The sequence below is a fragment of the Oncorhynchus nerka genome, unplaced genomic scaffold (assembly GCF_034236695.1).
Source record: "Oncorhynchus nerka isolate Pitt River unplaced genomic scaffold, Oner_Uvic_2.0 unplaced_scaffold_854, whole genome shotgun sequence".
In the NCBI taxonomy this organism is placed as follows: Eukaryota; Metazoa; Chordata; class Actinopteri; order Salmoniformes; family Salmonidae; genus Oncorhynchus; species Oncorhynchus nerka.
Window position 1 is genome coordinate 108791 of NW_027040427.1, and position 12961 is coordinate 121751.

General features: G+C 44.7%; 1 protein-coding gene across 1 annotated transcript in view; it reads left to right on the forward strand.

Annotated features, from left to right (window-relative positions):
• The first annotated feature begins 249 nt into the window (after positions 1–249).
• The window catches only part of diaph3 (diaphanous-related formin 3), a 164352-nt gene continuing 151640 nt past the window's right edge, over positions 250–12961 (forward strand). Inside the window, exon 1 of the mRNA XM_065016824.1 lies at positions 250–445. Coding sequence (XP_064872896.1) covers positions 272–445 — 174 coding nt within the window. The 5' untranslated portion in view covers positions 250–271. The remainder of the gene's footprint in view (positions 446–12961) is intronic.

Genomic DNA, 12961 nt, shown 5'->3' on the forward strand with positions numbered 1-12961 from the left:
TTTTAACATGACAAAACATGTACGTTTTCTATGATTTGTCTATTTTAGAAATTGTGTCCGGTAGAGAGGGGGCCCTGGTAGGGGGGGTCCGGTAGAGAGGGGGACTGGGTAGAGTAGAGAGGGGGTATTAACCTTCGACCTCGATGTGTCTTAACAACAGCTTAGTCTGTCAGTAGGTCTTTGTTAATGTGGTCCGTAACCTTGTTTTATGAGAACATTTTGGGTGTTTTTAATGACTGGCCTCTCTTGTCCCTGTCTGTGTGTTCCTCAGATGGACAGGTTCGCCAGTATCCGTATCCCGGGCAGTAAGAAAGAGCGTCCTCACCTCCCTCACGTCAAACACTCCTCCTCGTCTGAATGGTCTTCCTCCTCCGCTGAGTTTGAGGACCTGTCCTCCAAGATCACCTCAGAACAGGAGATACTGGGCCTCTTCGAGAAGATGATGGTAGGGGATGGATGAGGTGTCTGTGTGTGTGTGTGTCTGTGTGTGTGTCTGTGTGTGTGGCTGTCTCTGTCTGTCTCTCTCTCTCTCTCTCTCTCTCTCTCTCTCTCTCTCTCTCTCTCTCTCTCTCTCTCTCTCTCTCTCTCTGTCTCTGTCTCTGTCTCTCTCTCTGTCTCTCTCTCTGTCTCTCTGTCTCTCTGTCTCTCTGTCTCTCTGTCTCTCTGTCTCTCTGTCTCTCTCTCTCTCTGTCTGTCTCTCTCTCTGTCTCTCTCTCTCTCTCTCTCTCTGTCTCTGTCTCTGTCTCTGTCTCTGTCTCTCTCTCTGTCTCTCTCTCTCTCTCTCTCTCTGTCTCTCTGTGTGTGTATTTGAGAATATGATGATGGTACGTTATGTTATGTTGCTGCAGGGCATGTTCTCAGAGTCAGACATACTGACAGTTTCACATTCAAAATACATACCGGTACTTCCTGTCTTCTGACCACCCTCAGGGAGGTGTTATAGGGGGAAATACAGGAACACACACACAGACACACACACAGACACAGACACACACACACACATATACACGTACACACACACACACACACACACACACACACACACACACACACACACACACACACACACACACACACACACACACACACACACACAGAGTCAGTTGTTTTTAAGTGGGCTCCATTTTCTTCTCTTAGCTTGTAATTCCACAGGTCCCAGTTTTCTCTACGGGATTCAGGGACATTCAGGATTGTGGTATTTCAACACGTTTTCACATCACCTTGTTATTAAACTGAGGTGAGGTGCATTGTGTTTTTTTTATACCTTGGTATTAAACTGAGGTGAGGTGCATTGTGGTTTTTTTATACCTTGGTATTAAACGTTTGTATGCTTCACGACGTCTCTGACTCTTCCTGGTCCTGCAGACAGACACCGTTCCGTTTTCCCGTGTGAGGTGAGGTCCATGGTGGGGTTTTTAATACCTTTCCTCTCTTCAAAATAAGACACATTTCATTCAAAAGAACATCCAATTACAGTGACAACATCTCTTGGTCTCGTCCTCCATTTTTGTCGCTGTACTCCAATGAAAAAAAAGTTTTCCCATAAAACCCCCAAACTCGGTCTTAGCAAGCTTCCTGGTCATGCGGACAGTTCCGTTTTGTTAGTCAGGACGACGACAAAAAGGTTTCATTCCACAGACTCGGGTTACGGTGCCTTCGTAGATATTTTCTTTATATCTTTCACTTTCAAAAGTAGAGAATAATCCCGTTCATCAGACCATCCAATGGACAGAAAACCTCTTCAACTCATTTTGTTGTCCTCAAAAGAACATCCAATTATAAAGATGTCTGTTGGGTTGTTTTTTTTTCTTTCTCTCTCTGACCTCTGACCTAGTGTTCCGGTGGGGGAGGATTTAAAAAAGCTTGTCTCCCTCGGCAACGGAACTGTTGTGTCTGACGTTCCAAACGGAATCCTATTTCCTGTAAGGGTTTACTGTTCTATGGCCCATAGGGCTCTGGTCACAATTAGGGCACTATGTAGGGAATAGGGTGCCATTCGAGTCAAATCCTGAAAGAAAATGTCACCTGGGATTTACCTGGCTTTGTGTGGTGGCTCTATGTGGCTGGCTCTGTGTGGCTGGCTCTGTGTGGCTGCTCTGTGTGGCTGGCTCTGTGTGGCTGGCTCTGTGTGGCTGCTCTGTGTGGCTGCTCTGTGTGGCTGCTCTGTGTGGCTGCTCTGTGTGGCTGGCTCTGTGTGGCTGGCTCTGTGTGGCTGGCTCTGTGTGGCTGGCTCTGTGTGGCTGGCTCTGTGTGGCTGGCTCTGTGTGGCTGGCTCTGTGTGCGTTGATTCCTAAATGGCAACTTTAATATAGTGCACTACTTTAGACTTTTGAGAAGTAGTGTGCATGTAGGGAATAGGGTGCCATTTGGGAAGCGCACTTGGTGACATGGGTGATGCGTTAAGCACCCTTGGTGACGCGTTAAGCACCCTTGGTGACGCGTTAAGCACCCTTGGTGACGCGTTAAGCACCCTTGGTGACGCGTTAAGCACCCTTGGTGACGCGTTAAGCACCCTTGGTGACGCGTTAAGCACCCTTGTGATGCGTTAAGCACCCTTGGTGACGCGTTAAGCACCCTTGGTGACGCGTTAAGCACCCTTGGTGTCGCGTTAAGCACCCTTGGTGACGCGTTAAGCACCCTTGTGATGCGTTAAGCACCCTTGTGATGCGTTAAGCACCCTTGTGATGCGTTAAGCACCCTTGGTGACGCGTTAAGCACCCTTGGTGACGCGTTAAGCACCCTTGGTGACGCGTTAAGCAGCCTTGGTGCCATGGGTGACTCAACCCGAAACACAACCCAACCAAGCCTCACTGCTTCTTGACACAATGTCCACTTAACCCGGTAGCCGGCCTCACCAATGAGCGCGGCCGGCCACAGGAGTCAATAGAGCTGGATGGGACAAGGACATCCCTGCCGGCCAACGCCGGTAGTGACTCACACAGCTCTGCTACAGAGAGGTGATGGGGACAACACCGGTAGTGACTCACACAGCTCTGCTACAGAGAGGTGGCCGTTCTTCTACATGACTGGAATGAGAGAGCAGAAAAGGGTTTCCGTGGAAGTGAAGAATTGTATCCCTCAGATGGTGTTGGCTGAAGGAAGGCTGAAGGAAGGCTGAAGGAAGGCTGAAGGAAGGCTGAAGGAAGGCTGAAGGAAGGCTGAAGGAAGGCTGAAGGAAGGCTAAAGGAAGGCTGAAGGAAGGCTAAAGGAAGGCTAAAGGAAGGCTAGAGGAAGGCTGAAGGAAGGCTGAAGGAAGGCTGAAGGAAGGCTGGATGCCGTTTTGCCAGTAAACAGATTGACCTATTGATTCCATAAGGAAAGTGTTTCCAGTTTCAGAGCGGGCCAGTTTCAGAGCGGGCCAGTTGGAGAGCGGGCCAGTTGGAGAGCGGGCCAGTTGGAGAGCGGGCCAGTTGGAGAGCGGGCCAGTTGATTCCATTGGAAAGGGCCAGTTGGAGAGCGGGCCAGTTGGAGAGCGGGCCAGTTGGAGAGCGGGCCAGTTGGAGAGCGGGCCAGTTGGAGAGCGGGCCAGTTGGAGAGCGGGCCAGTTGGAGAGCGGGCCAGTTGGAGAGTTGGAGAGCGGGCCAGTTGGAGAGCGGGCCAGTTGGAGAGCGGGCCAGTTGGAGAGCGGGCCAGTTGGAGAGCGGGCCAGTTTCAGAGCGGGCCAGTTGGAGAGCGGGCCAGTTCAGAGCGGGCCAGTTGGAGAGCGGGCCAGTTGGAGAGCGGGCCAGTTGGAGAGCGGGCCAGTTTCCATTGACTCGTCAGTTGCTTTCTCTAAAGAGCTAACCTCACCCGATAGTGACACTGTCGTGTTGGCTAACTTTCATCTTTAGATATATATATATACACACACACACACACACACACACACACACACAGAGACAGAGAGTTTCGTCTTCAGAGCGTGTCCTCTAACCTCGCCAGCTGACATGGATACAGTTTAATCCTTCGTCTCTTCCTCCTCCTCTTTGTCCTCTCTTCTCAAACAACGTTTCTCCTTCCTCTCTTCTTAATCGATCCAATCCCAGCCCAGTGCTTTCTACGAGGGAATGATTGGACCGTTGCCCGTGGAGACCAGACATTACACAGGAGGAAGCTCCATAACACTTCTGATGACACGCTGTTGAAAGAGCTGTGTGTGTGTGTGTGTGTGTGTGTGTGTGTGTGAGAGACTGTGAGAGACTGTGTGTGTGTGTGAGAGACTGTGTGTGTGTGTGAGAGACTGTGTGTGTGTGTGAGAGACTGTGTGTGTGTGTGAGAGACTGTGTGTGTGTGTGAGAGACTGTGTGTGTGTGTGTGAGAGACTGTGTGTGTGTGTGTCTGTGTGTGTGTGTGAGAGACTGTGTGTGTGTGTGAGAATGTGTGTCTGTGTGTGTGTGAGACTGTGTGTGTGTGTGAGACTGTGTGTGTGAGACTGTGTGTGTGTGAGACTGTGTGTGTGTGAGACTGTGTGTGTGAGTGTGTGTGAGACTGTGTGTGTGAGACTGTGTGTGTGTGTGACTGTGTGTGTGTGTGAGACTGTGTGTGTGTGTGAGACTGTGTGTGTGTGAGACTGTGTGTGTGTGAGACTGTGTGTGTGTGAGACTGTGTGTGTGTGTGAGAGACTGTGTGTGTGTGAGAGACTGTGTGTGTGAGAGACTGTGTGTGTGAGAGACTGTGTGTGTGTGAGAGACTGTGTGTGTGTGAGAGACTGTGTGTGTGTGAGACTGTGTGTGTGTGAGAGACTGTGTGTGTGTGAGAGACTGTGTGTGTGTGAGAGACTGTGTGTGTGTGAGAGACTGTGTGTGTGTGAGAGACTGTGTGTGTGTGTGAGACTGTGTGTGTGTGAGAGACTGTGTGTGTGTGAGAGACTGTGTGTGTGTGAGAGACTGTGTGTGTGTGAGAGACTGTGTGTGTGAGAGACTGTGTGTGTGTGAGAGACTGTGTGTGTGAGAGACTGTGTGTGTGTGAGAGACTGTGTGTGTGTGAGAGACTGTGTGTGTGTGAGAGACTGTGTGTGTGAGAGACTGTGTGTGTGTGAGAGACTGTGTGTGTGTGAGAGACTGTGTGTGTGTGAGAGACTGTGTGTGTGTGTGAGAGACTGTGTGTGTAACAAGGTTATTATAGAAAACCAAAACCCCCCAAAATAATGAAAAAATAAATATATAAATGAACAAACAAAACAACCGAAACCATCTTTGACTCCAAAACGAACTAAAATAAAAGTTAAAAGTTTTAAGTTCCTGAATCTGACGGGTCACGGCGAGGTTGATTCGATCGGTTTAGAAGGGAGACTCTGCGAGGTTGATTCGATCGTTTAGAAGGGAGACTCGGCGAGGTTGATTCGATCGTTTAGAAGGGAGACTCGGCGAGGTTGATTCGATCGTTTAGAAGGGAGACTCGGCGAGGTTGATTCGATCGTTTAGAAGGGAGACTCGGCGAGGTTGATTCGATCGTTTAGAAGGGAGACTCGGCGAGGTTGATTCGATCGTTTTAGAAGGGAGACTCTGCGAGGTTGATTCGATCGTTTTAGAAGGGAGACTCGGCGAGGTTGATTCGATCGTTTTAGAAGGGAGACTCGGCGAGGTTGATTCGATCGTTTTAGAAGGGAGACTCGGCGAGGTTGATTCGATCGTTTAGAAGGGAGACTCGGCGAGGTTGATTCGATCGTTTAGAAGGAGACTCAAGGGCAGACCTGACACAGTTGATTCGATCGTTTAGAAGGAGACTCAGCAGGAGTTGATTCGATCAATTTTAGAAGGAGACTCGGCGAGGTTGATTCGATCGTTTAGAAGGAGACTCGGCGAGGTTGATTCGATCGTTTAGAAGGAGACTCGGCGAGGTTGATTCGATCGTTTTAGAAGGAGACTCGGCGAGGTTGATTCGATCGTTTTAGAAGGAGACTCGGCGAGGTTGATTCGATCGTTTTAGAAGGGAGACTCGGCGAGGTTGATTCGATCGTTTTAGAAGGGAGACTCGGCGAGGTTGATTCGATCGTTTTAGAAGGGAGACTCGGCGAGGTTGATTCGATCGTTTAGAAGGGAGACAAGCGAGGTTGATACGATCGTTTAGAAGGGAGACTCAATGTGAGGTTGATTCGATCGTTTTAGAAGGAGACTCGGCGAGGTTGATTCGTCAATTTTAGAAGGAGACTCGAGGTTGATTCGATCGTTTTAGAAGGAGACTCGGCGAGGTTGATTCGATCGTTTAGAAGGGAGACTTGGCGAGGTTGATTCGATCGTTTAGAAGGGAGACTCAAGTTAAGGTTGATTCGATCGTTTCAGAAGGGAGACTCGGCGAGGTTGATTCGATCGGTTTAGAAGGAGACTCGGCAAGGTTGATTCGATCGGTTTAGAAGGGAGACTCGTTCCTTGCGAGCAGCACTGCAGATATTGACTAGTAGGATAAAGCATTGGACTGTGGAGGAGTGGAGTCCAGGGGAGGTGAATATGCCACGGTTTAAAATCAGACACCTGTTGAGGATTTCCAACGGCTCAGATCAACATGGTAGTGTTGCCGTAGTTTATTAAATATTGTCTTTTATAATGTGGGAAATCAACATGTTTCCTAACCCCCCTTTATATCACACACTCACATATTGACATCATAATGTGTAAACGTTGTACAGTCGATTAGAGAGCCTGAAATATCACATTTATACTGTTCACCACAGCAGATTGGTTCCTGTTTCAGTCGCGTCTTTGGTCACGTTCTCCTTGGTCAAACAAAAACCAGCCTGATGATCGGTTGACAATAGAGCCTCAAACAAAAAACAGCCTAATGATTGGTGGACACAAGTTAATAGTTGATACAATGTTTCAAGGAGCTTCAGGCCTGACACAAGTTAATAGTGGATACAATGTTTTAAGGAGCTTCAGACCTGACACAAGTTAATAGTTGATACAATGTTTCAAAGAGCTTCAGACCTGACACAAGTTAATAGTTGATACAATGTTTCAAGGAGCTTCAGGCCAGACACAAGTTAATAGTTGATACAATGTTTCAAGGAGCTTCAGGCCTGACACAAGTTAATAGTTGATACAATGTTTCAAGGAGCTTCAGACCTGACACAAGTTAATAGTTGATACAATGTTTCAAGGAGCTTCAGGCCTGACACAAGTTAATAGTTGATACAATGTTTCAAGGAGCTTCAGGCCTGACAAAAGTTAATAGTGGATACAATGTTTCAAGGAGCTTCAGACCTGACACAAGTTAATAGTTGATACAATGTTTCAAGGAGCTTCAGACCTGACACAAGTTAATAGTTGATACAATGTTTCAAAGAGCTTCAGACCTGACACAAGTTAATAGTTGATACAATGTTTCAAGGAGCTTCAGACCTGACACAAGTTAATAGTTGATACAATGTTTCAAGGAGCTTCAGGCCTGACACAAGTTAATAGTTGATACAATGTTTCAAGGAGCTTCAGGCCTGACACAAGTTAATAGTTGATACAATGTTTCAAGGAGCTTCAGGCCTGACACAAGTTAATAGTTGATACAATGTTTCAAGGAGCTTCAGACCTGACACAAGTTAATAGTTGATACAATGTTTCAAGGAGCTTCAGACCTGACACAAGTTAATAGTTGATACAATGTTTCAAGGAGCTTCAGACCTGACACAAGTTAATAGTTGATACAATGTTTCAAGGAGCTTCAGACCTGACACAAGTTAATAGTTGATACAATGTTTCAAGGAGCTTCAGGCCTGACACAAGTTAATAGTTGATACAATGTTTCAAGGAGCTCCAGACAGGACACAAGTTAATAGTTGATACAATGTTTCAAGGAGCTCCAGACAGGACACAAGTTAATAGTTGATACAATGTTTCAAGGAGCTTCAGACCTGACACAAGTTAATAGTTGATACAATGTTTCAAGGAGCTTCAGACCTGACACAAGTTAATAGTTGATACAATGTTTCAAGGAGCTTCAGGCCTGACACAAGTTAATAGTTGATACAATGTTTCAAGGAGCTTCAGGCCTGACACAAGTTAATAGTTGATACAATGTTTCAAGGAGCTTCAGGCCTGACACAAGTTAATAGTTGATACAATGTTTCAAGGAGCTTCAGACCAGACACAAGTTAATAGTTGATACAATGTGTCACGTTCCTTGCAGACAGGACACAAGTTAATAGTTGATACAATGTGTCACGTTCCTTGCAGACAGGCACAAGTTAATAGTTGATACAATGTGTCACGTTCCTTGCAGACAGGACACAAGTTAATAGTTGATACAATGTGTCACGTTCCTTGCAGACAGGACACAAGTTAATAGTTGATACAATGTGTCACGTTCCTTGCAGACAGGACACAAGTTAATAGTTGATACAATGTGTCACGTTCCTTGCAGACAGGACACAAGTTAATAGTTGATACAATGTGTCACGTTCCTTGCAGACAGGACACAAGTTAATAGTTGATACAATGTGTCACGTTCCTTGCAGACAGGACACAAGTTAATAGTTGATACAATGTGTCACGTTCCTTGCAGACAGGACACAAGTTAATAGTTGATACAATGTGTCACGTTCCTTGCAGACAGGACACAAGTTAATAGTTGATACAATGTGTCACGTTCCTTGCAGACAGGACACAAGTTAATAGTTGATACAATGTGTCACGTTCCTTGCAGACAGGACACAAGTTAATAGTTGATACAATGTGTCACGTTCACTTGCAGACAGGACACAAGTTAATAGTTGATACAATGTGTCACGTTCCTTGCAGACAGGACACAAGTTAATAGTTGATACAATGTGTCACGTTCCTTGCAGACAGGACACAAGTTAATAGTTGATACAATGTGTCACGTTCCTTGCAGACAGGACACAAGTTAATAGTTGATACAATGTGTCACGTTCCTTGCAGACAGGACACAAGTTAATAGTTGATACAATGTGTCACGTTCCTTGCAGACAGGACACAAGTTAATAGTTGATACAATGTGTCACGTTCCTTGCAGACAGGACACAAGTTAATAGTTGATACAATGTGTCACGTTCCTTGCAGACAGGACACAAGTTAATAGTTGATACAATGTGTCACGTTCCTTGCAGACAGGACACAAGTTAATAGTTGATACAATGTGTCACGTTCCTTGCAGACAGACACAAGTTAATAGTTGATACAATGTGTCACGTTCCTTGCAGACAGGACACAAGTTAATAGTTGATACAATGTGTCACGTTCCTTGCAGACAGGACACAAGTTAATAGTTGATACAATGTGTCACGTTCCTTGCAGACAGGACACAAGTTAATAGTTGATACAATGTGTCACGTTCCTTGCAGACAGGACACAAGTTAATAGTTGATACAATGTGTCACGTTCCTTGCAGACAGGACACAAGTTAATAGTTGATACAATGTGTCACGTTCCTTGCAGACAGGACACAAGTTAATAGTTGATACAATGTGTCACGTTCCTTGCAGACAGGACACAAGTTAATAGTTGATACAATGTGTCACGTTCCTTGCAGACAGGACACAAGTTAATAGTTGATACAATGTGTCACGTTCCTTGCAGACAGGACACAAGTTAATAGTTGATACAATGTGTCACGTTCCTTGCAGACAGGACACAAGTTAATAGTTGATACAATGTGTCACGTTCCTTGCAGACAGGACACAAGTTAATAGTTGATACAATGTGTCACGTTCCTTGCAGACAGGACACAAGTTAATAGTTGATACAATGTGTCACGTTCCTTGCAGACAGGACACAAGTTAATAGTTGATACAATGTGTCACGTTCCTTGCAGACAGGACACAAGTTAATAGTTGATACAATGTTCCTTGCAGACAGGACACAAGTTAATAGTTGATCAATGTGTCACGTTCCTTGCAGACAGGACACAAGTTAATAGTTGATACAATGTGTCACGTTCCTTGCAGACAGGACACAAGTTAATAGTTGATACAATGTGTCACGTTCCTTGCAGACAGGACACAAGTTAATAGTTGATACAATGTGTCACGTTCCTTGCAGACAGGTTAATAGTTGATACAATGTGTCACGTTCCTTGCAGACAGGTTAATAGTTGATACAATGTGTCACGTTCCTTGCAGACAGGACACAAGTTAATAGTTGATACAATGTGTCACGTTCCTTGCAGACAGGACACAAGTTAATAGTTGATACAATGTGTCACGTTCCTTGCAGACAGGACACAAGTTAATAGTTGATACAATGTGTCACGTTCCTTGCAGACAGGACACAAGTTAATAGTTGATACAATGTGTCACGTTCCTTGCAGACAGGACACAAGTTAATAGTTGATACAATGTGTCACGTTCCTTGCAGACAGGACACAAGTTAATAGTTGATACAATGTGTCACGTTCCTTGCAGACAGGACACAAGTTAATAGTTGATACAATGTGTCACGTTCCTTGCAGACAGGACACAAGTTAATAGTTGATACAATGTGTCACGTTCCTTGCAGACAGGACACAAGTTAATAGTTGATACAATGTGTCACGTTCCTTGCAGACAGGACACAAGTTAATAGTTGATACAATGTGTCACGTTCCTTGCAGACAGGACACAAGTTAATAGTTGATACAATGTGTCACGTTCCTTGCAGACAGGACACAAGTTAATAGTTGATACAATGTGTCACGTTCCTTGCAGACAGGACACAAGTTAATAGTTGATACAATGTGTCACGTTCCTTGCAGACAGGACACAAGTTAATAGTTGATACAATGTGTCACGTTCCTTGCAGACAGGACACAAGTTAATAGTTGATACAATGTGTCACGTTCCTTGCAGACAGGACACAAGTTAATAGTTGATACAATGTGTCACGTTCCTTGCAGACAGGACACAAGTTAATAGTTGATACAATGTGTCACGTTCCTTGCAGACAGGACACAAGTTAATAGTTGATACAATGTGTCACGTTCCTTGCAGACCAGACAGGTTAATAGTTGATACAATGTGTCACGTTCCTTGCAGACAGGGCACAAGTTAATAGTTGATACAATGTGTCACGTTCCTTGCAGACAGGACACAAGTTAATAGTGATACAATGTGTCACGTTCCTTGCAGACAGACAGGATACAATGTGTCACAAGTTAATAGTTGATACAATGTGTCACGTTCCTTGCAGACAGGACACAAGTTAATAGTTGATACAATGTGTCACGTTCCTTGCAGACAGGACACAAGTTAATAGTTGATACAATGTGTCACGTTCCTTGCAGACAGGACACAAGTTAATAGTTGATACAATGTGTCACGTTCCTTGCAGACAGGACACAAGTTAATAGTTGATACAATGTGTCACGTTCCTTGCAGACAGGACACAAGTTAATAGTGGATACAATGTGTCACGTTCCTTGCAGACAGGACACAAGTTAATAGTGGATACAATGTGTCACGTTCCTTGCAGACAGGTTAATAGTTGTGTGATGCAGACAGGTTAAATGATACAATGTCACGTTCCTTGCAGACAGGTTAATAGTTGATACAATGTGTCACGTTCCTTGCAGACAGGACACAAGTTAATAGTGGATACAATGTGTCACGTTCCTTGCAGACAGGTTAATAGTTGATACAATGTGTCACGTTCCTTGCAGACCAGACACAAGTTAATAGTTGATACAATGTGTCACGTTCCTTGCAGACAAGTTAATAGTTGATACAATGTGTCACGTTCCTTGCAGACAGGACACAAGTTAATAGTTGATACAATGTGTCACGTTCCTTGCAGACCAGACACAAGTTAATAGTTGATACAATGTGTCACGTTCCTTGCAGACAGGACACAAGTTAATAGTTGATACAATGTGTCACGTTCCTTGCAGACAGGTTAATAGTTGATACAATGTGTCACGTTCCTTGCAGACAGGTTAATAGTTGATACAATGTGTCACGTTCCTTGCAGACAGGTTAATAGTTGATACAATGTGTCACGTTCCTTGCAGACAGGTTAATAGTGGATACAATGTGTCACGTTCCTTGCAGACAGGTTAATAGTTGATACAATGTGTCACGTTCCTTGCAGACAGGTTAATAGTTGATACAATGTGTCACGTTCCTTGCAGACAGGTTAATAGTTGATACAATGTACAATGTTCCGTTCCTTGCAGACAGGTTAATAGTTGATACAATGTGTCACGTTCCTTGCAGACAGGTTAATAGTTGATACAATGTGTCACGTTCCTTGCAGACAGGTTAATAGTTGATATTGATACAATGTGCAGACACGTTCCTTGCAGACAGGTTAATAGTTGATACAATGTGTCACGTTCCTTGCAGACAGGTTAATAGTTGATACAATGTGTCACGTTCCTTGCAGACAGGTTAATAGTTGATACAATGTGTCACGTTCCTTGCAGACAGGTTAATAGTTGATACAATGTGTCACGTTCCTTGCAGACAGGTTAATAGTTGATACAATGTGTCACGTTCCTTGCAGACAGGTTAATAGTTGATACAATGTGTCACGTTCCTTGCAGACAGGTTAATAGTTGATACAATGTGTCACGTTCCTTGCAGACAGGTTAATAGTTGATACAATGTGTCACGTTCCTTGCAGACAGGTTAATAGTTGATACAATGTGTCACGTTCCTTGCAGACAGGTTAATAGTTGATACAATGTGTCACGTTCCTTGCAGACAGGTTAATAGTTGATACAATGTGTCACGTTCCTTGCAGACAGGTTAATAGTTGATACAATGTGTCACGTTCCTTGCAGACAGGTTAATAGTTGATACAATGTGTCACGTTCCTTGCAGACAGGTTAATAGTTGATACAATGTGTCACGTTCCTTGCAGACAGGTTAATAGTTGATACAATGTGTCACGTTCCTTGCAGACAGGTTAATAGTTGATACAATGTGTCACGTTCCTTGCAGACAGGTTAATAGTTGATACAATGTGTCACGTTCCTTGCAGACAGGTTAATAGTTGATACAATGTGTCACGTTCCTTGCAGACAGGTTAATAGTTGATACAATGTGTCACGTTCCTTG